We start from the raw sequence: 27,447 nt of genomic DNA on the forward strand, positions 1-27,447 counted from the left end.
GGCACTGAAAGTGGCTAGGAAAGATAGGAATGGAAACTAAAAGTCAACGTAAATGACTGGAGGTGTTCTTGTGTTAAAGGATCCAAAACTACTCCTATAGAATATGTGGATACCATTTTAAATCACATATTCAAGCAATTAAGTGTGGTATATCAACATTACAAAGGGAATTCGCCTAAGAGTGGGGGTAAAATTAAATATTCTGACTCTTGAAAGTCTGGTTTTCATACTAGAACAGACTGACATATCTGAGTGTCCTCATTTGAGAAAGGTGAAAGGTTAGAATACATAGGTTTGTTATGTCTCCCACCTGAAGTCTTCCATGCTATGTAGGACAGTGGTGGCAAAACTATAGCACATGTGCAGCAGAGGGCACACAGAGCCCTCGCTATCAGTGGTGAGCAGAGACGCCAGCAGCCAACCATTGGATGAAGTGCCTTTTCTAAATTAAAACCACAGTTTTCAGGTTTAATTGCAATGTTGACACCTTCAATAAATAAGTGGGTTTCAGGTTGCAGTTTGGGCACTTGGTCTGTAAGAAGTTTGCCATCACTGAGGTAGAATTTGGAAAAGGAAACAAAGATAGAAAAAAAAACTGCAACTTTTTATATTGCTCTACAATCCACGGTACATGGTCATTCCTTGTTATCTCATTTATTCTTCTCAATAACCCTACTGGTAAGCATGACTATTACCCCAAAGTTAACTTATTAGTAAAAGAGAAACTACCATAAAAGTATTTGAATGACACACCTCAAGGAAACATTCTTCAAGAATTGAAGTCTTCAACAATTGTAGTCTAACCTGGTACTAAATTTTCGACATTTTGACATAGCAACTACACTTCACATTTATTATAGATTTTAGTAATTACAACTTATATTTGGACCTCAAAACCATTTTTATATTGCTTAAAAGGTCATTCTTCTGATAACCACAAAACATATAGGGATACAAACACACACAATGTAAAATGTGCACCACTTCACCTCCATCCCCATCATCTGATCCTCTGAAACTGGGGTCTTTCAACATGTCCAGCTCAGCCAACATGCGTATGTATAGTGCATTCTGTCGGAAGGACGGATAGAACCGTTCATCTCGTAGCATCAGCTCATATACCTTGTTGAAATAAAACAAGATAATCAATGATTAATATAAATACATGGTGATATTTTACTAAATAAAACTTCACTAAGCCAGGGATATAGCTTAGTGGCAACAGTGCCTGCCTGGCAAGCATGCGGCCCTGAGTTCAATTCCCAGTACCAAAAAAATAATAATAATAATTAGTGGCACAGTTTGTAATAGCTAAAACTTGGAAACAGCCCATTTGCCCATCTGTTGGAAACTGGATAAAGAAGATGTGGTTTTTCTATAAAATGGAATACTACTCAGCCATAAAGAATGAGAAAATAGATTCATTCATAGGAAAATGGATACATATTGAAGATATACTCCTAAGTGAAATAAATAAGGCACACATGTGTAAATACCAAACAGTTTCTCTGGTGTGAATAATCTGCAATAATACAGAAGATCCTAATAAGATTACTGACATTTAGAAATGGGAAGAAAGGAGCTAAAGGTGTAGGGAAGGTGGGATGGGTAGGGGAAGGGTAATAAGGTAAAAGAAAAAAATGTGAGATAATGAAAAGATGGAAATAAAGTGTTTGTAGATGGGGAAGGGAGGAGGGGGTGAAGGGAGGGCAGGGACAAGGGGAAAAACTGAGAACCAAGACTTGTCATGTAGAGGTACAAGATCCCAACAATGAATGTAACTGTACTGTATCCCTAAAATGTACCAATAAACTCAATTAAAGCTGAAAAAAAAAATACCCCCCCAAAAAACAACAAAAAAAGATTTCACCAAAAGCTACACTGAGATCTTGCTGTAAAGTATCTGTTACAAGATACAAACAATCATGAGACTCTCAAAAATAATAATTTTTTTAGTTTCTCCAGCAGCTAAATTAAATGGAAAAGGATCCTATGGCAAAATAAGACACATGACAATAGGTTATCTAAAATATTCTATGAAGTATTTTCTAAGACGCAAATACACGTAATGGCGCACATTAAAATGAATTTGTGACACATGTTATTTATATATCATCAATTCATCAAATTCCAAGACTAGAAGACTGGCTCTTTAGTTAGTCAGATTCAAAGAAAGCAACCCAATATAAGCAATAAAATTAAAGAAATAAAATAAATTGATCTAATTGGTCTACATTTTTATAACTGAGAAGTATTATAACTAATATTTCTCGTTACCATTCTTTTCAAACATTCCAGTAACTTTTTGAAATATTAATTATGTGCACATAGAAATACACATTTTTTCAAGAAAGACAAAATATATAATACCTTCCTCTGAATGTCATCAAATATTTCAGGGGTTGGATCTTCATGATTTAAAGTATCTGCTAATTTTGCTACTAAATAGTCATCAACAGTAACTCTTGGAGATGCCTAAAAACAGAGGATGACATTCTTAATTTCCTTCAACTTGTAAACATGACTATCTTAAAAATTATCTAGTTTAATACAATAAACTACTTAATTAAAATAACTAGTTTAATACCACAATACAGAGCACTAACACATAAAAATGGCTGTTTTTTAACACTCGTGATTAAAAAGAAAGTTAACTATGACCATAATTGCTAATACCAGTGGTCAAGGCAAAAAACAAACAAACAAACAAAAAACACAGCAATGACAACAGGCTGTGGTACACAGTCATTCCTTGTTATTTATTCTTCTCAATAATAGTATTGGTAAGCATGAGTATCATTCCAAGATTAACTTACTAGTAAAAGAGAAACTATAATAAAAGTATCCGAGTGACACGTCAAGAAAACATTCTTCAAGGTGGATGATCAAAGTTATCACCATTAGACACTAAAACACATTACCTTCGACCTTTATTTAGTGTACCTTACTATGGGCTTTGTATTTTTCTTAACCATCTTTACCCAGAGCCAAAACTGAGACATTTATCATAGGTAAATAAACTCCTGAATATCCAAGTAATAAAACAGTTCACTGAAAGTAAACTACTTATTGTATGCATAAACATGTATGAATTTCAATAAAATGTTTACAGGCAGAAAACCCAATACACACACACACACACACACACACACACACACACACACACACTGTTCCATTATAAAACAAACATAAGCAATATATTGTTTGGAAGAACATACATTAAAGGTAAAAATATATGGGGAAGCAAGTGAATAATTAGCTCAAAATTTAGGAAACTGGCTCCATCAGGAAAGAAGAACATAAAACAATGTAGGGAAGAACAAATAAAGTATAAAAGGTGCTTCATAGGTGCAGTACATAGATGTTTTCTTAAGATGGATGGCATACTTAGATGTGTTTGTTACATAATTATTCTGAAAACTATTATTTTGAGTATACTGCATAAGGTAAAATTTTAGCACATGCAATAATGAGTTTTTAAATGAAATTCATAATACATAAACTCAAACATAATACTTGTGCTAGTCAGAACAAAATAAAGGGTATTGTAGCACAGCTATTAGAATTGTGCACTGAGCATAGTAACTAGATTTTTGTGGCTTATTCTGTCTGTATTACTGAAGGAAATTAGTCACTAGTTTTCTAAGTAATGTCTTTTGCTTAAGTATCAAAATACTCCTTCACAAAATGAGATGAAAATTATTTCTCCTTTATTTTCTGAAGTTTATTATTTAAAATACTTGAAAAACAAAACTCTAGTTTTCTTATGATTTCTTATTTAGAAATGTTTCACTTTCAAATATTTATAGATTTCTCAAATTTCCTTCTATTGATTTCATTATGATTAAAGAACATAATTTTGTTTGGCTTAAATACAATTAAGCCTTGTTTAATGGTTCCCCATATGTTTTAAGAAGAGAATGTTCCATAATGTTCCATATATTCTTTTGTTTTTTTGGTACCAGGGATCAAACTCATGACTGCGCTTACAAGGCAGGTGTGGTGCCATCCAGCTAAATCCCCGGCCCTGTTCCATATATTCTTGAAAATAATGTGTATTTTGCTGTGAAAGGAAACATTCTTTATGGTTTAAGTCTAGCTGCCTTGTTCTTCAACTAATGTATCTTCTTTAATGACTTTCTACCGAATTACTTTATCAATTATTGAGAACAGATACTAAACATTCCAAATATTAGTGTTGAAATGCCTCTTTCTCCCTTCAGTTCTATAAATTTTGGCCTCATGTATTTGAGAAATTTGTTAATTGCATAATGTTTATAACTGCTTTATCTTCCTTAATCAACTTAATCACTTTTTTCATTATAGAACATTCTCTGCTCTAATAACAATTTTATCTTAAATTCTACTTTTATGATATTATTATAGCCACTCTACCTCTTTTATTTACCTTTGCATGTTTTATCTTTTGCCATCCTTTTACTTTCAACCTAGTGTACCTTTCAATATGTATATGATTTTCAGTCTTGACTGTCATTTAGTATTTGCATTACCTTGGGCATATTACTGTAATTCAGTTTTCTAAATATCAGAATCTTCATTTAAATAAGAAGGATAAAAATGCATATCAAGACTGTTCTTGAGATTAAATGAATCGGTGTTTCTGAAGCAAACATGCCTGGCATAAGTAATGCAAATTTGCAAGAATTAAAAAATTATTATCAACGATACTGCCAAAGAAGAAAATAGTTATCAAAATATATCTGTACCTTTTCAGATAAATACTGTTCATAAATTCCAAAAGCAGCTGCTCTTAAAAGACCTTTGGTTTGGTTGGTTTGATGTTTTCCATCTCTCTGACGACTTAATAAAACCTCTAATTGCTGCTGGGCTGTAACCCGGTACCCTTCCACTGTCATCCAGAAGAAAAGATGTGCTTGACCTCCAGTTTGCTGCATATAATCTGCCAAACAAAACCCATAACACAACTGACATTAATATGGGTCCACGTAGCTGCATGAAAAATTAAGATTTAAGTATGACATACTGGAAGCCTTACATTTTAAAAATGCTTAGAGTAAATACCTGAGATGAAAAAATAGTTACAAGTTGATTAAGCTAAATACTAGTGTAGAAAATACAAAAGGAAGCACATAATTCTAAATTTTTAAACCTCATTTTTAATGGTAAAACTTCTGGTGAATAGCTTTGCTACACAGACTTCATTAGAAGTAAACAACTTCACCTATATGCAACATCTCCTCTGAATAAAGATTATTAGTCATAATATGAATTTTTCTAGACAAATTAAAAATGAGTATTAGCAATTCAACAACTATGTACATTTTTGGCCACACAAGTGAAAATTCAGGAATTTCTGCTGAAAATATCACCAAACAGAAGCAGTTTATATTATATTAATAAAAACATATGCATAATTAAATATTCATATAGTAGAAAAATAGGTCAGGTATGGTGGTACATGCCCAATCTCAGTACTCAGGAAGCTGAGGCATGAGGACTGCCATTAAGTTTGAGGCCAGCTTGGGCTACACAGTGCAATAAGACCCTCCCTCCAAAAACTACAAAAAGTCCTCTCTCTTTACTCACACATGAATAAAAATGATATAAATAGCTCATGTTATTGGGCATGGTAGCACATGCCTATAATTTCAATTACTCAGGAAATGAGACAGGAAAATCACAAATTCAAAGGTAGGCTGGGCAAGTCTACAAGACACATTCTTCAAGATAAAATTTAAAATGGAGTGGAGATACAGCTGAGCGCTAGAGTGTTTCATAGGTTCAATCTACTACTGGGGGAAAAAATGTTATTCACATATACTATGCATTTTCCTTTTTCTTTGGTACTGGGGATTGAACTCGGGACCTTGTGCTTGCGAACCTGGCAGCAGAACCACTGAGCTAAATCCTAGGCCCTCACTATGCATTTTCAATGAAACACTTTCTCAGCAAATTTAAACTCATACTAGAATCTTCTAGAGTTGATTTTTAAAGCTTAGCAAATGCTCATTAATTATGATAAGCATTTACTTCCATCAACAGAAATAAATCTCTATTTACATGGCTTCTAAAGAAAAAGAATTCAGAGAATAAAGGGTGGCATCTAATCTGGCATACAAAATAATAACCGTACCAATTTTTTTTTTTTGGTACCAGGGTCAAACTCTGGTCCTTGCACTTACGAGACAGGCAGTGGAAACACTAAATCCCTGGCTCTTTTTTTTTTTTTTTTTTTTTTTTTGGTTTTTTGAAACAGGGTCTCACTATGTAACTGAGACTGACCTGGAACTCACTATGTAGCCCAGGCTAGTCACAAACTCACAGCAATCCTCCTGCTTCAGCATCCCGAGTGCTGGGTTTACAGGTGTGCACCACCACACCCGGCTCCAAATTTTAATAATACTAAAATTATTAAAAATTTTAAGGTAGATATTGGAGTAAGAAATCTATCTCCCCATCTACACAATGACTGCACTGGCAGAACCTCTGATGTATCTATCTACCTATCTATCTATCTATCTATCTATCTATCTATTCATTTTTTGGTGCTGGGGATCGAGCTCGGGTCCTTTTGCTTGCGAGGCAGGTGGCAGAACCACTCAGCTAAATCCCTGGTCCTCTGATGTATCTAATTTGGAACTCTGGAACCTACTGAAGAAACTACAACATCTGCAGAAAGGCCTGGGAGGTAAACTGTGCTAGTAATGTAAATGAGATAATCACTATAAGAAAAAAATGTTGTGGCATGTCAAAAAAATTAATGATAAAATTAGAACAGGATCCAGCAATTTCATTTTTGGGTATACATCCAAAAGAATTGAAAGTATATATATATGCTTGGTGGTATTACTTACGCTAGCTAAAACAGAAACAATCTAAGAATCCCCTAACAGATGAACAGATAAGCAAAATGTTGGGGGGGTGAGACTACCTATGGGTGCACATACGAACACATGCCCACACGTATGTAATGCATACATACCTGCACCCTGGAATATTAGCCTTAAAGAGGAAGAAAATTCTGACACACACCACAATGTGGATGATTCTTGAAGAAGTCTTGAAGATGTAAAGTAAGCCAATCAACTTAATATCCTCAATCTCAGAAGACAAAATTCTAGAGATAGGTGGTGGTGGTGGTTGCACGCATCTGTGTTTATAGTATCAACTTAAATACATTTAAAAATAATTCAGATATTAACTTTTCTATGTATTTTACTATAATAAAAACAACTTCAAACCTCTCAAAGGCTATATTATTTAAACAAAATGAATTTACCTACCCATAAAAAATTGTAGTGCAACATTGTCTACAAGAATGCTGTCCAATGGGACTGTGCAAAGTTTCCCAAAGTTTGCTGCCAGTTTCACAGTATTGATTTCCTAGAGATGGACGTGAAAACAGGTTAGTATATTATTTAATCATTCAGTATGATGAAAATAAACTTAGACAGTCAAAGCAGAATTGACAAGCTTCTAAAAACAATTCCAAATTTTAAAAGAATTCAGTATCAAAAAGTATTTGGGCAAACAGAGTTTTAAATAATGACCCCAAAAGATCACTAAGATTTAAATAAGGTACAATGGTTAAAGAAAAAAAGGTACAAATGAAACCATATCATTCTTCTTTCCTAAGAAGAATTTTCACAGGTACAAAGTGGTTGTAGTTTACTAAAACACACATGTATATCACAATGTGGGCCTATTTTGAATCTAAACCTTTACCTCTTTATTAGTACTGTTTCATTAAGTTCAGCTAGCTAATTCAGCTAGCAAACCAAACTCAAGATTAAAAAAAAATATTTATTCCTTTCCTTAAGGAATTAAATACACTGCATAACGATAAGACCAACAGGTCAAAAATTTTTTTTTAAAACTTGAAATCCAGAGGCAAAATGGCGACTACAGTAAGAAGTAAAGGTATTAATTTTCTGCTTTAAACCCTCAACTCTTTCTCCTTTACAGTAAAATTCCTCCACAGGGCAATCTATCACCACTGTTTCTAGTTCACCTTTTACAACTGTATCCTCAATAGACTCCAATCAGGTTTCTTCACTACTGCACAAAACTGCTCTCATCAGATCAGCAATAAAACACTGGTTGGCAAACCCATAGTTAATTCTCACTCTTCATCTTACTCAATGCTGTTCTTTTACTTACCTGACCTCTCCCTTCTTTACTCATTTTCTAAACTTGATTCTTGGGCATCACACTCCGAGGATTTCCTGAAATCTTATCAATGATTACTCAGTTTGTTCCTTCACTTTGTCTTTAACTGTATTCACTTAAGTGACTGAGGACTGTCATTGGTATATGACTGCTTATACTTACTCCTCTAAATGACTTCATCCAGTCTCTAACATAAACATTTGATAATTTTGAGGATTCACAAAGTTTATCTCCATCAATAAACTTCTGAACTCTAAAATTACCAATTTGAACATTTACTTGACTGTTTAACAGGTATCTCAAATTGAAACATGCAGAATTTGATTCCTTCTTCTGAGCCCCTACCCGCTTCAGTTTTACATTTCAGTAAATAACATCATTATCCATGTAGCTGCTCAGGCTAAAAAACTTGAAATCATCCTTGAGTCCTTCCATCAGAAATCTTATGAGCACTAGATCTAGTCACCAATTACTTCTCACAACCTCCTCAGGTGTCTATTAACTATTCCAGAACAACAGTCTGCTAAACAGTCTCTATTTTCATCCTGCCCCTCACCATGCCATATTCTTCACAAAGAGTCAATCACTTTAACTCTAAATCAGATTATGTTACCTGCTATGTCAGATCTCCAACTGATTTCCATAAATCAATAAATATAAATAAAAAGCTTAATAAGGCCAGTAAAACCATGTATGATCTAACTTCCAGGTTCTTCTATAACTTTACACCTAGCATAATCCCTCATTCATTCACCAAACCACAGTGACATCCTCTAACTCCTCAAGGGTGTTACTATCTCAGGGCCATTATACTTGATTTACTTCTATTAAGAAGATTCTTCAGAAACAGAGTACTCTCTCATGCTACACAGATTTCTCTATGCAAAAATATCACCTAATTGCTCAGCACCTATCTAAAACAATCTTAAATATTTTCTGTATCCTCATTTATTTTTTCATAGCAGATATCATAACCTGACAAAAACGTGACTTCACTTGCTTTTTACTTATTTAATTAGTGGTACTGGGAACTGAACAGAGGTGTGTTCACTAAGTTATATCCCCACCCCTTTTTATTTGGTTTATTTTGAAACAAGGTCTCACTAAGTTGCCCAGGGTAGACTTGAACTTGTGATCCTTCTGTCTCAGCCTCCCAGACTGCTAGGATTACAGGCATATGCCATCACACTCAGAAGCTTGTTTATTGTTTATTTTCTAAGTGTGAGCTAAAAGGTAGCTCCAGAAAGACTTGTTTTATTATGTCTACTAATACTGTACTGAAATTGAATACTCAATAAGTAAATGAATGAATAACAGAATTAATAAATCAAGGAAAATCAAACCTTGAATTATGTTACCATTCTTCAAACTTTTATTTTTTCTAGTATGGTCTATGAGTTTGTCTTTTCTGAAAAACATTCATAGAGACTGGGTTAGCTCTAAGCGGTCTGCTTCAGAGCTGTGATGAAGCTTGCCTCCACCCTACCACACACATTTTTTTCTTCTTCTTTTTTTTTTTTCATCACTGGGAATTGAATCCAAGACCTCACAAATGCTAGACAAATTCTTAACCATTAAACTACATCTCCTGCCCTTTCTCTTTTTCCTCTGTCCCTTCTTCCTTTTTACTCCTCACCTTCTTTCCTTTCTTTTCAATTTTTATTTTATAAGTTGCTCGGCCTGGTCATGAACTTGTAATCCTCCTGTCATGTTCAGCTCAAGCTTGCCTTCCTGAGTTCCTCCATCTTTCTTCTGGAGAAAGAATTATTTTTGGATGGTACCACTGGTCCTTTATAACTCCTCTCGAGTTTCTGATAGACTAGATTTTCTTGCATAGTCTGAATTTTCTAATTTATCTTCTCCATAACATCTGAATTACACTGTTCTTTATGTACTGAGACAACTGTCTTTTGTAAGCATTTTCACCTTTTTCCATTAGGCAATGAATATAATCTGGAATGTTCTGGCCCAAAATGTGCTTAGACTATATTTTGGCATTATACTCCCTGCTTTCACAACCCCAGAATGGTCAGCTGTCTGATCACTGACAAAGGGACAAAAACATATGCTGGAGGGACGATAGCCTCTTTAATAAATAGTGCAGGGAAAACTGACTATCCACTCAAAATGGATAAAGATTTAAATGTTAAAAGAGAAATACTTAACTGATGTAAAAAAACAGGTAAAACTCTTGAAGAAATAGGCATAAGGAAGGATTTTCTTAGTAGAACCCCATTTGCACAAGAAATCAACAAATGAGATCATATCAAATTAAAAAGCTTCTGCACAGCAAAGGAAACAACCAACTGATTGAAGAGATAAGCTACACAATGGAAAAAAATTCTTGTCAACTATTCCTCAGACAGAGGACTAATATCTAGAAAATATAAAGAACTCAAAATAAACTTAGAACCCCCCAGAAGAAAAGACCCAACTGAAAACTCGGCTGCTGAAATAAACAGACACTTAAATGGACAAAAAAATATTGCACTTCCAAAAAAATGCTCAATCTCTCTGGACATTAGAGAAATACAAATTAAAACAATGAGATTCCATCTTACTCCAGAAACAATGGCTATCATCAAGAAATCAAAAATAAGAAATATTGGTAAGGCTGTGGGAAAAAAGGAACCCTTCAACACTGTTGGTGAGAATATAAATTAGTGCAATCATTATGGAAATCAATATAGAGATTCCTCAAAAAACTAAAAACAGAAATTCTATTCAACTCACCTATTCACCTTCTAGGTATCTAGATATCTTCTCAAAAGAGTTAAAGACATCTTATTACATGACATTTGCCTACTAGTGTACTACAGCAGCACAATTTATGATACTTAAATTTTACGAGAGGCCACTAGGTCCATCAATAGATAAATGGATAAAGAAAGAGGTGTGGTATTTTTACACAATGGAGTGTTAATTTTCATAAAGAAAGATAAGTCATTTGTAGGAAAATGGATTCACCATCAGACTATAACGTTAAGTGAAATAAATCAGATAATTTTAAGTATCACATGCTTTCTCTTGTATGAGAAACCCAAAATATAAGTAAAATGAAAGTTGGATTAATAGGAAATAGGGAGACAGACATTTTGCAAAATGGAAGGAGTCCAAGAGATGGGAGAGCGAAGAAGTGCATGAAAAAAGAATTAAGATGTGTTGGGTGCATGTATCAACTCCCCATGAAGAGTGTAATCATTAGGTACTGCAAACAATACTCATTGAAAATAAAAACTGAGAAAAAAAGTTAAAAGATTCACATGTGCCACTTAAAAAATAAATACACAAACTCTCTGCTTACAGATTCAGAATGAGGACTGGTGAGGGGCAGATCTAAAATCTAAAGATCTATCCCCAGCTCACTTCAGGGCCCACCAAATGTTATTGCCAGTACCAATTCTGGCAAGGGCTGGATCCACATAGCACCAGGTTGACCATGAACACCTGCCACACTGTATTCTTCTGCAGTCCCCTCCACTTGACCTTCACATACACTTTCATGCTGACCTATTGAGAAGCCTGCATGCCAGTAAAACATGGAGCATCATAATTTATTAGGCCAAATTTCATACTCTATTTTGGTAGTTCATGTGCATAAGCTGTGCAGACCATCCTACCCACTTCTACATGGGTACATTTGACAAATGATACTTTTGTTGGTTGCATATATAATCATCCTATATTTTGGCAATCTGACCTGACTTTTGTACTGGATTACCAAGCATTTCCGAATATAGTAATCAGTTTTACCCTCTGTCTATTAAATTTCACTTGGTTTCAACTGCTCACTTGGTTACAACTGTAACAAAACCCAACCTACAGAATGAAGATCCACATCCACATCTTGACACAGATCTGCTGACCTAGTTGTGCTCCAGCAGTGTTTCAACTCATCTCTTTGACTTATTTTTAAAATACTCATACTACACCACATAAAAGAAAACTTGTCTGAAAGTCCTAAAGTGCCAAGTCCTGTCATTTACTATGCGTTTTAATCCTACCAAGTATATATAATTAAACATTAATTCAAAAGTACTTTATACTTACTTTGCCTGACTGTAACCGCTGTATTCTTGAGTCACACACTTTCTTTACAAACAGTAAGCTATTTATTTGATTTTTTATGGTGTTGATATCTAAAAATAACAAGTTGATTATGAGCTAGAATAATTAATGGTAATGGCACCAGTGAAATGCTTTAAACATGTACTTACTGTAATTTAACAAGATAACCAATTAATACACAATTTTTATCCAATTAAAAATCTGAAATTGTACAGTAAGATTTAATTAAAACCAAACAATGCCTATTATCTATGCATTAGATATAGTTGCACTAATCATAATTTAACATTCAGAAAATACTACTTTTAACCTAAGCATATGTTAACATACTAAGGAAGATTCAGTTAAGGTAAAAACAACTAAGCATAAATGGTATTTAAGGTAAATTGAAATTTTATTTAAATATATAATAATCCTTAAAGAAAAGTCTTTAATTAAATAAATAAATCACTTACCATCACCAGCTGTATCTAAAGATCTAAGATACTGTAATTCTTCTGCTGCTTTATCTCTAACTGCTTCTAGCTCTCCAACATTGTCACTCAATTTAATAATGTTCATAAAGGCCTCATAATTGCAATTAGAATCACGGATCTGAAAATAAAATTCATTAACAAAACAGGAGGCAGTAATTATTCATTAAGGGGAAAACTGAATCCTGAGTACTATGGCCATTAATCTTGATTGCCAACTTGGCTGGTCTGAGAAGTGCCTAGATTAGATACATACTTCTGTGTACATCTCAGTGGGTCCTTGGGGTGTGACCATTGGGACTACATCTTGACCTGTCCTCTTAATCTACTCTCTACATCCTGGATCCCATGAGTTGAGCAGCTTACCTTTACCATGCCCTTCTGCCACGATATTCCACCTTGGAGCCAGCCAACCATGGACTGAAATCTCTGAAAGCAAGCTAAAATAAACCTCTCCTCCTTTAAGTTTTTGTTTTTTGTTTGCTTTAGTAGTTGGTTGCAATTGTGAGAATCTGACAAATAGAAGTATCTACTATGTGCCAGGCACCATATTCTACATATTCAGCGCTTATAATAAAAAGAAAAAGCCCAACATTGGTGGCACTTATATTCTACTAACTCAAAGACTAAATAAATAGAACGAAGAAGGGTAAAAGACTGCACAAGCTCAACAGCAATGGAGAACAAATCCTGGAAAGTGTATGGCTTTCACTCTAAAGAAAACCAAAAGTTATTATAAAGTTTAAAGAGAAGAGTAACATTTTGTGCCCTAAAATATAACAGAACCACAGAAATGCTATATAAAAATAGAGTGAAGGCAGACTCAAAAGCAAGGAGAAAGACTTGCTAATAATTCAAAAGAAAGACGATAACAGTGCCTAGGTGAAGAGCAGTGGCAGACAGGTATAGCAAGATGTGCACTGTTAAAAGTGCTTTGGCTCAACCAACTGGAATGATGCAGATACCATAAAGATGAAGAACACATCAAGAACAGAGGGTTTGGGCAGAAGCAGAGAGTATTAAGAGCTTGGTTTTCACTAAGAAACATCCAAATGAAGATATTAAATATGTTTTTGGATCTAAAAGGCAAGCATTCAGAAAGTAGAACTACACAAAAACACGTATTTCCAAGTCACTGGGGTGTAGATGACATTTTAACCCATAAATCTGGAAGGGGATCATAAAGAGAATGAGCTGAAATTGAAAATAGACGAGATGGACTGGACAGAAATGGGATGTAAAGCCATCTTTAGTAATTCTCTCTGCCTAGGCTCAAAGTTACATTTTTTGTAACTCTGGGATATAACAGTCACTGTGCTGTAGGGAAGAAGTGGCCATCTGCAAAAAAAGTGGCAGTTTGGATAGCAGCAGACACCTAGTTGAGCTGCATGGGATTTTGCATTGGCAGAATAGCTGAGTCTAGGCTCTACCCTGCCAGGACCAGAGGAAAGCTGAGCACCGGCAGCCCCCTAAGACAAACACGGACCCCATAGACCCTGTACACCCACCCACCTCTGCTTTACTCAGAGACAGAATAAATAGAGTGAAGCCTAGACACTGGCCACCACACCACCCAAAGCACCGTCGGGAAATCTATGAAGCAAAGGCCCATGCTCTGGGCCTGCCCAAGGACTACACAAGCAATAGATGTAACAGACTGCCAGAAATTTCTGGCCTCACATTCCCAGGAACAGGAAAAAGTTACATTAGTAGGTGTGAATTGTTCAGCCACTGGTGGATTATCTGAGTACTTTTCCAAAACCACAGAGTTGTGGGTCAGCCTCCTGCTTGCTCTAAAGTCTCTCCTAGTTGGATAGACATGGAGAACTCTGGATTAAAAAAAAAATTAACTGATATCATGCCTTGGGAGTATCCAAGAATTGACTCCAACATAAGAACTACCATAAGGAAGAATGAACCTGGTTTTGGTTTCAATGCAGTGTTTTTGGTGTTTCATTATGTATAGTTTGGGAGAGTGTGTGTGTGTGTGTGTGTGTGTGTGTGTGTGTGTGCTTACAAGTGCTAGTTATTGCTTTTGCTTCTATGGTGTCTTATGATGTTACATTATGTTCTCCCACACCAATAGTTGTGGCAAAGCCCTAAATGCAGATTGCCATTAATTCATGAATTGGATGCAGTCTTCCTATATCCTATCTTTCTACTTGTATTCCTTCTTTCCCTGACATCCTCTCAAATCACCCTTCTGTCTTCTTTCCTTGTGTATAAATATTATCATTGAAACTACTTTTTCTTTCTATTTGTTTGTGTGTGGGAGGAGTCATAAGGGTATATGTAAAATTATTGCTTTTCCACATAAAGTGTTTTATCTCATTTTGTTACATTCTCCCCATTCAAGAATTGTTTAGGGGTTGTCTGCTTCTCTGCTAGCTTGTTATATAGATTCAGTATCTCTATTTTTCTCTTGTTTTCCATTTATGTGTTCTTTCTTTCTCTCTCCTTCTTTTCTTTCTTTCCCCTCACATAACCTCTCAAATATCCCTGCTTACATCCTTATTTCCTGATATATAAATGTTATCATTAAAAGCTACTATTTTCATCCTATTTTTTTAACTTCCTTTTCTTTCCTCCTTTACTTTTTTCTCAGTTCTATTTTATTTTCTTCTTTGTCCCTTTTTTCCTAGGAATTCTACATTTTTATTGGCCCTTTATCTTCCTCTGTTAGTGAACCAAAAGAGAACTTTTAATGTGTTTAAAATTACATGTCGAGGGCTGGAGATTTAGTGGTTCCAATGCCTACTTTGCAAGCGCAGGGGCCAGAGTTTGACCTCCAGTAGCCAAAAAATTAAAATTAAAATTAAAAATAAAAATAAAATAAATAATAAATTACATGTTAATATATGTCTATTTTTTTAAGATGTTACTATCACTGGCAGGTGTTCTCTCCTGGCAATGCTACAGTAGGGCTTACCCTAGTGCCGCACTGTGAATAAGCTGAGAATCTGTTCCATCTGAGTTACACTCCCAGTCAAGGGCATGTCATTGGAAGAAAGCCTCTTACTAAAGAGATTTCCATTCTACAAATTGTGACACAAAAACACATCAATCAGGGAAAAGAATGCTGTAAGATGTCTTCAAAAATTCGTAACTCTTCAAAACCTGATCCAACAAATACAAAACTCAATGAGATTCCATATGAAGTATACAACAACAACAAAAACACTCAAATGGAAATCTTGGAAGCAGTCAAAATGAATCAGATGAAAGAATATCAAGACATGAAAATAAGGTGGGTAAAAAGAATATTCAGTAATATGAAAAAAAGAAGAAGAAACAATGAAAAAGATAAAGAGTTCCTAGAGAACTCTGAAAGAACAAATTTAAGAACAAGCCTGGAGGAGGGTATGGAAGTACAGGCTAAGGGAATAAAAAACCTATTCAGTGAAATTCTTTTAGACAACTTTCCAAATCTAGGGAATGACAAGGATACCCAGGTAATGAATGCATTTAGAAGTCAAAATAGAGGCCAGGGATTTAGCTTAGTCGTTCCACACCTGCCTCACAAGTACAAGGTCCTGAGTTCGATCCTTGGTACAAAAATTTAAAAAAAAGAAGCAAAAATAGACACAAACAGAAAATAATCCTCTCCACAACACATCATAATCAAGATGTCAAACATTCAGAGCAAAGAAGTAATATTGAGTAGACTTAAATACCAAGCCACATATATGGTCAAATCCATGAAAATAAGAAATCTGAAAGGCCAGGAAGGCTCATTAAGTTCTCAAGCTCAAGATCACTATCTCCTGCAAGACTTTCCTTCATACATGAAACAAGATCTTCCATGATAGGTATAAACTAGAGAAATTCATGACCACCAAGTCAGTATTAAAGAAAACATTTAAGGGAAAGAAGGCCAAAGGAAAGACAGCAGTTAAACAAATCAGAAAAAGAAATGAATCAACACAAGGAAAACAACAAAATGACCAAAATTAATATATGATTTTCAGTACATTTAATGTAATGGTCTTAATGTTCCATTTAAAAGATACAGGCTGGTAGACGGGGTCAAAAAATGTAAGGCTCAACTATGTGTTACCCACAAGAGCCACAATCACAGAAGAAAATCTGTACAAGATGCAAGTAAACCAACAGCTGAGATAATGGGACATTACGAAAGTCCCCATTTGAGTACTTCCATTTTTCCAGTAAGGTAGTAAGCAAGGTAATGAGCTACCTTGCTCATTACTAAGGGTGTTTAAAGATGTGTTAAATGAAAGTGGCAGAAGTATAAAAGAGCTATTTAGGAGAATGGGACATAAAATAGGGAAAATATAATGACTGCAAGGCAAGGGTAAGGGCACACTTGAGATTAGTATTCATGAATTTTAAATGAGCTCAGAGTGTATACATTTTTTTCTATAGCCACATTCAATTATTTAAGAAGAGTTCTGTTAAGAGTTAACCAAGGCAACAATGTATCACAAAGCAAATGACTTGTGGCTAACATTGTCCATAATATTTAACTAAAAGTAGGAGAAATCATGTAAAGGCAGGACACTTGGGATTTTTTATACTCTCAACATAAGGATCAAAGAATTGGAAATTGTAGAAGTCTACAACTATGAAAAGGACAGTATACAAGGGATTAAATAATAAGGAATTTTCTTTTTTAGATACTAAGGATTGAACACAGGACCTATCCACTGAGCTACATCATCAGTCCTTTTTTATTTATTTTGGGACGGGGACTTGCTAAGTCACTAAGTTGCCCAAGCTATTCAGAGTCCTCTGAAATTCCACATGGATTTTATGAAAGCCTTTTCTATTTAAAAAAAACAAAAAAAAAAACCCCAAAAAACAAAAAACCCCACATTGGGATTTTGATAGGAATTACAATGAATCTGCAGACTTCTTTAGATAACATGGTCATCTTTACATTATCACATCTTTCATTCAATAAATCAACCTGAGCTGAGTTCCTATTTACATATCATCTTTAATTTCTTTCAGCTCTGTTTTGTGGTTTTCAGTATGTAAGTCTTTACTCTTGGTAAATCCCTAAGTATTTTGTTCTTTTTAAATTGTTCTCTCAATTTTTTAAAGTGTTCTCTCAATTTATTTATCATTTATAAAACTAATGTTTATTGGGTTTTTGTCATTATACAGAAATGAAACTGATTTTTGAGAGTAATGATTTTGTGAACTACAACTTATTAGTTCTTTCTTTTTTTTTTTTTTGGTACCGGGGATTGAATTCTGGTCCTTGCGCTTGCAAGGCAGGCCACCGAACCACTGAGCTAAATCCCTGGCCCAACAACTTATTAGTTCTAATGAGTCTTTGTAGAATCTTTTAGTTTTCTACATCAAGATATCATCTATAACCAGATGTAATTTACTTCTTCCTTGGATATCATTCCCTAATGCTCTAACAGAATTCTCTAATGAAGCTATCTGTTCCTGGGTTTGCTTTTATAGTTTTTTGATTACTGATTTAATCATCTTACCATTTATAGGTCTGATGAAGCCTTTCATGTCTTCATGAGTCAGTCTTTGTAGACAGTATTTTTCTAAAGACGTATCCATTTCTTTTACGTTATCTTTTGTTTAGCATGTAAATAGTAGTAATTCTGTAATTCTTCTGTAATTGTTCAAAGTAGTGCATAGTAGTTCTTTCAACCCCTTTTTTCTGTGCTACCAGTTGTAATAAGTTCTCCTTTATGAGTTTTCAGTCTGTTCATTTTTTTTTCTTATTCTAGTTAAGGCTTTGTCAATTTTTTTTTCTTTTTATAAACGAAGCTCTTAAAATTGTATTTTTCCTACCACTTTTCCTTGATTTGTTCTCTAATTTTCATTTCTACTTCTCTACCAACTTTAGATTTAGTCTGTTCTTTTTCCAGTTTCCAAAGATGTAACATTGGGTTCCTGATCTAAGAATTTTCCTATATTTAATGCATTTTCTGCTATGAACTTACCTTCCAGCACCACTTTTGCTGAATCCTACATCTTAGTACATTTCAGTATTATTCAAGACATATTTGCTCTTTATCCCCATTTCCTGAAATACTGCCAAAAAACTCTTCAGAATCTTAGAATAATAATGTCTTTTGTATCTTAACGAGTAACTGGTGGCTGGAGTTTCCTTTCTAGCTTCTGGATGGGGGCTAACTCCCAGAGAAACCAACCATGTAATCCTAGAGTAAGAACTTTCATTCTCATTTGCCTATCTCAGGAAAGGGAGAGGAACTGAAGATAAAGTTGATAAAACAATGGTCAACAAATAGGTCAGGGATTTAGCTCAGTGACTCTGGCATCTTGTCTTGCAAGCGCAAGGACCTGAGTTCGAACCCTGGTTCCCCACCCAAAACGGTCAATAATTTAACATGCTTCCATTACAACCCAAAAGGACTGAGTTCCAAATAGTTAAACATGTAGGTTGCTGAAAGGTGGCATGGAAAAGATATAGAAGCTTTGTACCTTTTCTCTAATACCTCACCCTATACACATCTTCCACCAGGTTGTTCATATGTATCCTTTGTAATATGCTTCATAGAAAGTAAGTAAACACAAACATTATCCTGGATCCTATTAGCTGTACCACCAAACTAAATGAAATTGAGAAGAGGGTCACAGAAACCTCAATTAAGAACTGGTCAGTCAAAACTTCCCAGAGCCTAGGTGTGGAACCTGAAGGAAAAAGGGATGAGCCTGGACTGAGCCTTTAATGTTTGGGATCTCATGCTATTTCCAGGTATATCCTGTAGTAACAGAGTTAAAGTGAATTAGATGATACCCAGCTGGTCAATGCTGTCAAACTTACTGCCTGATATGTAGGGAAATACACCTATCTGAGGTAGCAGAAACATTGTGTTGTGAGAACATAGTAGAAGAAACTTTTTTCCTATGTTCTTAACAATTATGTTTTTGTTCTCTTTCAATCAAATCATTTTCTAATTTATGTCACGATTTCTGATGCTTGGTCTTTTTGAGTATGTTGCTTAATTTTGACATATTTGCAAATTTTCCGGTTCTCCATCTCCTTTATACTTTGTTTCATTCCATTGTGGCTTGAAAATATACTTGTACGATTTCAGTGTTTTTAATTTATTAAGACTGTTCTGTGGCTTACTGTGATCTATCTTGCAGAATGTTCCACGAATACTTTTCAGGTCCTCTTTTTTTTTTTTTTTTTCCTTATTTGTATTATGGCCAGTTGATGTAGCCATTATTCAAAGTATGGGATCATAGACTCATTATTCACTAGTGTTTGTTCTTTATTCAAGTCAATCAATGTTTGGATGCTCTGTTAAGTGAATACATATTTATAATTTTTTTATTTTCATGGTAAATTGACCTATTCATTATTATATAATTTGTCTTTGTCAAAAAGAGTGTGAATGAAAATGACATTTGAATAAGTTTAGTCACCTCTGCTCTCTTTTGCCTGATAATTTGAACAGAATATCCCTTTCACATACAGCCTCTGTATGATCTATCTAATGCGAATCTCTTGTACAGAGCACTCAGGTCTTGTTTTTTACCCATTCAGGCATTCCATGTCTTTTATTAGAAAGTTTAATTCATTTCCATTTAAAGTAATTACTGACAACAAAGGGTCTTAGTAATTTTTCACTATTTTTACTATTTTATTAGTAAATTTTCTCTATTTCTTCCTAGTATTTTGTCCTTCTCATTGCTTTCCTTTGAATTGTATTAGTCGTTTTAGTGGAACATACTGATTTCCATCTTACTCTTTTTTTTACTGGTACTGGGAACAGAACTCAGGACCTTGCGCTTGCCAGGCAGGTGCAGTAGCTCTGAGCTATATCCCCAGCCCTTCATCTTACTTTTTCAGTGCACCTTCTACAGGGATTTTCTTTATGGTTATCACAGAATTTACATAAAACATTTTACAATTATAATAATCTATTTTAAACTAATAACAAGTTTGTCTTTGACTTTTGAACATTTCTCTCTTTTGGTACTGGGGATAGAACTCAGGACCTTGCGCATGCAAGGCACGTGGTGACACCACTGAGCTAAAACCCTGGCCCTGATCATTTCATCTTAATGCCTCTCTGTGTAGGCCTCTTTTGGTCATCCTAGGTAGAGTTCTTCAAGCTTACTGAAAGTGGATGTCCATTGCCCTCCTCAAAATTGAGCCATTTCCACTAACTGTTTCTTAACATGAGCTCTCTGTTCATTGTCCCCTTGCTCATTCTTGGATTCCCACGTTTTCTAAGTTCCCTAAGCTTTAATTTTCTTCTTATTTTTTCTGTTGCTATTTCTTTGAGTCACTGATTTAAAATAACATGTCTTCAAGTTCACTGATTATTCATCACTTAATTAAGACTACTCCTCTAGTAAATTTTTTATCAATTACATTTTTCAGCTTCAGGACAGTGTGTATTTCTTTGTTAATATTTTCATTTCTGTTCATGTATCATTTTCCTGACTTTGTTTAGCTGCCCATTTGCATCTTCTAATTTTCCAGGAGCTTATAGTCCTTGTTCCATGTAGTGCCTTGTGTGCAGTAGTAAAAGTTCCTAAGACTCTGAACAATCTGCTGACCTCTGTTCTCGGTAGCCTTCAGGCATTCAAAATATGCTAGTTTCAAGAGTATTTCAATTCAAATGAGACATGTAACTGTACCCGGGGAACAGCCCTGAAAAATCCAGAGTTGAGACACATGTTCTCCTCTTCTCTTTCTTTTCATGGAAGACTCATGAGCTGGGCACTTAAGGCCAATCAGAGTGAGTTTTATCAGCTTGCATCTGTGGCATTATAAGTCCTTTGGTTCTACCACAGGTACTGACCTCCCTTTTGCTCTCTGCAGCCCCAGGGAACCAAAGTATGCTTACCTCCTCATCAGCCGTTCAAGTCAGCAGAGAAAAGATACTAGTCCCTTGGACAGCTCTCTGAAAAGCCAGAATTTTGGACATATTTCCACCTTTCTCTTTTCATCCCAATGTAAAAATTGGGCTTTTTGTTTCTACTGTTATGCCAGCTTGGGGCAGTGGCTAACACAGTTGATATGAAACAGCTTTTCTTACTTATATCAATGTGGCTATTCTTGGCTTCCAACTTGCCTGGGGTACTGAGTCTCCCCAACCATTTTTTACAGTTCTTATAAAAGGTTTTTGAACCAGATACAGTAGTACTGTTGTTATACTGGTATTTCTAAGGAGGAATGTGATGTGGGGCTTCTTATTCTACAATCTTGCTGTATCGCTTACCAACTGCATATAAAATTAAACAAATATCTACCCTATGTCCCAGAAACATATCCATCAAATGAAATACACAAAAATACTCAAGCCATCCTGCTTTTATTAAAAAATATACATATACTCACTGTACACCAATATAAAACTAGCTAAACAACTTACAATATAATTCATGAAATAGAATACTTAGCATTCAAACAGAATGAACAACACATGGAAATTTTCAAAACTAGTATGCTAAGCAAAAGAAGCCAGACATAAAAAAAGTACATGATTCCATTTATATAAGGTGCATGAATGGTAAAAAGTAATTTAGGAAAGAATAGAGGAGGGATTGCCATTGAGAACAGGAAGGGTCAGATTTACTGGAAGTGGGCAAGACAGAACTTTTTAGGATGATAGAAAAGCTCTGTCTTGACGTGTGGTGCTTTCACAGGTGTATATATTTATCAAAATTTACTAATTGTACAGAGTTAAGATCTATTCATTTCACATAACATAAATTTCATATAAATATTAATATAAAAGTACCTGTATCTTTTTTTAATAAAAGAAGTAAAATAAAGGATTTCAGCATTAAATAACATTATATGCCTGGCTTCTTAAAAAGCAAGTAAATGGCTTTTCATGATAAAAAATAGAGGAGCTTAACAAAGGCAAGGAAACCATGAATGCCCAACACAGACCTACATACCATAAAACAGACTCAAACAGATACCCAGGGGATTAAAAATTCTGAAAGTAGATTCAACCAGTGTGAAGATAGACTATCAGATCTAAGAAGTCAGGGTTGTTGATGGCAATCATCAAATGAAAGACTTTTTAAAAATAGCAAGGGATCTGAGGGCCAGGGATTTAGCTCAGCGGTTCAGTGGCCTGCCTTGCAAGTGCAAGGACCCGAGAGTTCAATCCCCGGTACCAAAAAAAAAAAAAGCAAGGGATCACAAAAAAAAATGAATCTGACAGTGCTCGATGATACAAAGAATATTAATTTAAGATTAAATGGAATCAGTGAAAACTCGTAAGATAGCACAAAGGACATGAAAAACTTGTTAACGGAAGTATTAGTAGAAAACTTTCCAAGCATGGAAAAAGGATTTGATATACAGATAAGTGAGGCATATAGAACGTTCAATTAACCATGATAAGAAAAAAACTACACCAGGTCATATAATACTATAGATTCCAGAAATTCAAATCAAGAACAGAATATTAAAAGCTATCATGGAAAAGGAGCAAATTATTTATAAAGGAAAACTCATTCAATCACAGCAGAGTTCTCAACACAAACCCTTAATTTAAGTCAAGGACAGCCTGACATGAAGTATTTTAAGCCCTAAAAGAAAACAGCTTCCAACCCAAATTTATGAACCCCGTAAAGTTATCTTTCAAAATTGATGGAAAAATACTTCTATGATAAAGAACACCTGAAAAAATTAATGACCACTAAACCAGCACTCCAAAAATTTCTGAATGATATTCTAGAAAAATACAACAATTTCAAGAATCTAAATAGAATGAACCTAATAGGCAAGGAAAACAATTAAATAGAAAGAAAAGAAAGAGAACCAACTACAGGAAAATAATACAATGATAAGAATAAGTAATACCTACCAGTTATAACCACCAATGTAAATGGTCTCAACTCACCAATAAAAAGAAACATATTGGCAGAATGGATAAAGAAAAAAAGATCCAACAATATGCTGCATACAAGAAACACATTTAGTGCAAAAAGAACTTCACAGACCAAAAGTCAAAGGATAGAAAACAATATTCCATACAACAGAAAGTTAGATAAAGCAGGGGTATTCTATTCTCAGACAAAATGAATTTCAAGCCAAGAAGAGACAAAGAAGGTCACTACATACTTGTTAAGGGAACAATCCAAGAGAAAGAGATAACCACCATAAATATATATACAACAAATACCAGCACACCCAACTATATACAACAAGTATAAGTGGATATTAAAAATCAGATAAGCACTAATACAATTGGAATGGGGGATTTCAATACCCCATTGTCACAAATAGATCAACTAGACAAAAATTCAACAAAGAAGTATCAGCACTGAACCAAACCTTTGAAGAAATGGACTCAGTAGATTATCTAGTGTTCCACCCAGTATCAACAGAATACATACTCTTTGCACATGGTACCTTTCTCCAAAACAGACCACATACTAGCTACAATAAATGCAAAAACTGAAATTATTCCACTCATATTATCAAATCACAGTGCAATGAAATTGGCAATAAATGGAAAAAGAAACCACAAAAAGTACATAAACTCATGGATATTAAATAATATACTCCTGAACAACAATTGGGTCACAGATGAAATTAAGGAAGAAATTAAGTAGTTTCTACAATTAAATGATAATGCTGACACAACATGGAATTTATGGACACAATGAAAGCAGTCCTACAATGGGAAATTTATAGCAGTAAATTCCCACAACAAACAAACAGAATGAGCGCAAATAAATAACCTACTGTTGAATCTCAAGGTTCTAGAACAAGAAGAGCAAGTTAAACCCAAGGTTTGTTCAAGGAAGGAAATTATAAAGATGAGAGCAGAAATTAATGCAATTGTGACTAAGAAAACAATACAAAGAATCAATGAATTAAAGAGCTGGCTCTTTGAAAGATTAAATAAGACAAATCCCTAGCTAACCCTATCAAAAAAGGAAAGAAAAACTCAAATCCATACAATTAGGAATTAAAAGGAAAAAAAATCACAATGGATCTTATAGAAATTCAGACAATCAACCATACCTACTTTGAGAATTTGTATTCTAATAAAGATGGAAAACCCTAAAGAAATGAGCAAATTCCTAGATAAATATAAATTACAAAGCTGAACAGAGAAGATAAAAAATTTTAAATGACCCGGTATCAGTCAATAAAACTGAAGAAGTTAATTTAAAAATTACCAACAAAAATAAGCACAGGTCCTCATGGACTCACTGCTGACACCTACAAGAACTTTAAAGATATACTGCCACTACTCCTCAAACTCCTTAATGAAACTTAAAGGGAAGCAATACGCCCAAAGTCATTCCTGAAAACAAGCATTATCTTGATACTAAAACCAGAGAAGGATCCAACCAAAAAAGAACTACAGGTCAATCTCCTTAATGAACACAGACATAAAATTCCTTTAATTCCTATTAATGAGGTATGAAACACAAATGAATTCCAGTCCTATTCCCAAGATATCTCATTACATATATGGAAATATTCCAGCATCAACATATCAGAATCCCATGTGTTTTTGGTTAAAGAATATTCAATCGGGCCGGAGATTTAGCTCAGTGGTTCCGAGGCCTGCCTGGCAAGCAAAAGGACCCAAGTTCAATCCCTGGTACCAAAAAAAAAAAAAAAGAATATTCAATCAACAGTACTATTTAAAAATACTCATAATCTGTAATACAGGGACCAAACAATTTAATTTTTCAATAAATATAGGGATTATTTTAGAAATATTTTTTACTTAAATTCTTTAGTAAATTGTTCATCACCTTGTAAATAGCCAAACTTCATTTCCATATTTTAAAAACTTTCAAAAACAGATGTAACTTTAAAAGTTACTTACCATCCATATGACATATTGATTAATATAATCAGGATCACTGAGTTGATTTATTAATGGAAGAAGAATTCCATGTGCAAGGATTTCCTAAAACAATTTTTGTAAGAAAAACAATATAAATTTAATCTAATATTACTTTTTAATTCACTGGAAAGTAAGTTTCCTAGTACAATGCTGTTATATAATATAGATACATATCAATGTAAAAGATAACTAATGCAATCTTATCCCTACTATAACTAAGTTATCTACAATACTTGAGTTAAAATAAATGAGACAAAGCTACCTATATCAACACTGACACATCTCCACAATAACAACTAGAGTGAAAAGAAGCAAAAGGATGCATCTAGTTTATGTCAATTTTTAAAAGGCAAAAGATGAGAATAAAATATATTAAGTATAGATTAAAAGTACAAAAATAGAAAAGGAAAAGCAAAAGATAACACATCAATTTTAAAACTGTTTATTTCAAGTGGATAAAACCATTCAGCTAAAATATAACATCAACACTGATTATAATAAAATATCAACACTGATTAAATCTGGGTAGCTTGTACATAAATGTCTACTGCACTCTCTATACATTCCTAGTTTTGAATATTTTCCTAACAAATAAAATTGTAATATAACCTTCTCAACACTCTTTCCATTTTTTGCAGTTGTTTATGCTTCAACTTTTAAAAATTCTGCCCTTCTTTTAAGGTTTTATGGAAGAATTAATTAGCCTATTAAACCCTGATCACTTCAGTTTAACACTTTCACTTTTATTTTTAAAATATATGCATACTTGTATTTACATACAGCCACATTCAGTTACTGTTTTCTATGTTATTATATATCTCATTTCTTCTAATAGACTACTGAAATTTATGAATCTTCTGAGTGGAATTTTCAAATGATCTACTGATTTATCTTCAAAAATATTTATCATACCCTCCAATCTTCTCAGGTAGGCATTTGATACACAAGAATTTAGAACCAATTCAATCACTAAAATGTTTACACTTGTTATTAACCTTAATGCCTATCATATATAAATGTGTAAAATATTTTTGAGAATATTAGAAACCTAATTAGCTGAATATATTTCATTTTTCTAAAGCAAAGACCAATTTGCTCCTCTTAACAGATCTCTAATATATCTGGACTATTTTCTAATACACATAATAGAAGATAGTCTTTTTTTTTCTTTAAAAGAAATATTTTGGGCCAGGTGTGGTGGCAAATGCCTGGCACCAAGGGAACTGAAGCAGGAAGGAGGATCACTGAGTTTGAGGACAGCCTGAACTACATAGTGAGACCCTGTCTCAAAAAAAAATATTTTGTGTAATTCTACTGTTGTAAACTATGCAACTATTACCCTATGATAAATTCATATTTCCAACAGACATCAATGAAGACTCCAGGGATTTTTAGAAATGTACTAAGTATTTTCAGTGCCAAGTTACAAGAAATTTCTTCTTTCAAAGTTAGCTTTAGTCTCTAACTTCTATAAAAATTTTAGGTAATTATTTTATTTTATGCCTTTGGTAAAATGAATTCGTGTTTTAAAGCATACTTTTTAAGGAGAAAACACTTATTTACCATTTCATTCTTTTCAGCCATTTTTTGGTACCAGGGATTGAACTTGGGTCCTTGTGCTTACAAGGCAGGCAGCAGAACCGCTGAGCTAAATCCCCAGACCTTTACCATTTCATTCTTATTGACTCATAATCATACAGTGAGATTTTCAAAAGGAACATGACACCATTTCATCCATCTATCAGCTGATGGAATATATGCTTATAAATTCTTGTGTTTTAGAATTTTCTTGGATTTAATTTATAGTACAGAAGTATTATAGAGAAAGCCCACATAAACAAAGGCTCTTTGGGGTCTTCAGTATTTTTTTTATGAGTTCAACAGGGTCTTGAAAGAGAACACTGTTCAAAGTTTCTTTACCATCATTATCCAATATGAGTTTAAGCTTA

The 27,447-nt window shown here is 34.2% G+C and overlaps 1 protein-coding gene across 2 annotated transcripts in view; it reads right to left on the reverse strand.

Annotated features, from left to right (window-relative positions):
• Positions 1-27,447, reverse strand: part of Snx13 (sorting nexin 13) — a 120,436-nt gene that overhangs the window by 33,031 nt on the left and 59,958 nt on the right. For both annotated transcript variants that reach the window (XM_010643332.3, XM_033757088.1), the window contains 7 exons: positions 25,478-25,561; positions 12,675-12,813; positions 12,202-12,290; positions 7,266-7,365; positions 4,728-4,921; positions 2,371-2,475; positions 990-1,122 (listed from right to left, as the gene is read on the reverse strand). In XM_010643332.3, coding sequence (XP_010641634.2) covers positions 990-1,122; positions 2,371-2,475; positions 4,728-4,921; positions 7,266-7,365; positions 12,202-12,290; positions 12,675-12,813; positions 25,478-25,561 — 844 coding nt within the window. The remainder of the gene's footprint in view (positions 1-989; positions 1,123-2,370; positions 2,476-4,727; positions 4,922-7,265; positions 7,366-12,201; positions 12,291-12,674; positions 12,814-25,477; positions 25,562-27,447) is intronic.

Source organism: Fukomys damarensis, unplaced genomic scaffold (genome assembly GCF_012274545.1).
Source record: "Fukomys damarensis isolate Sample0158 unplaced genomic scaffold, DMR_v1.0_HiC HiC_scaffold_4, whole genome shotgun sequence".
NCBI lineage: Eukaryota > Metazoa > Chordata > Mammalia > Rodentia > Bathyergidae > Fukomys > Fukomys damarensis.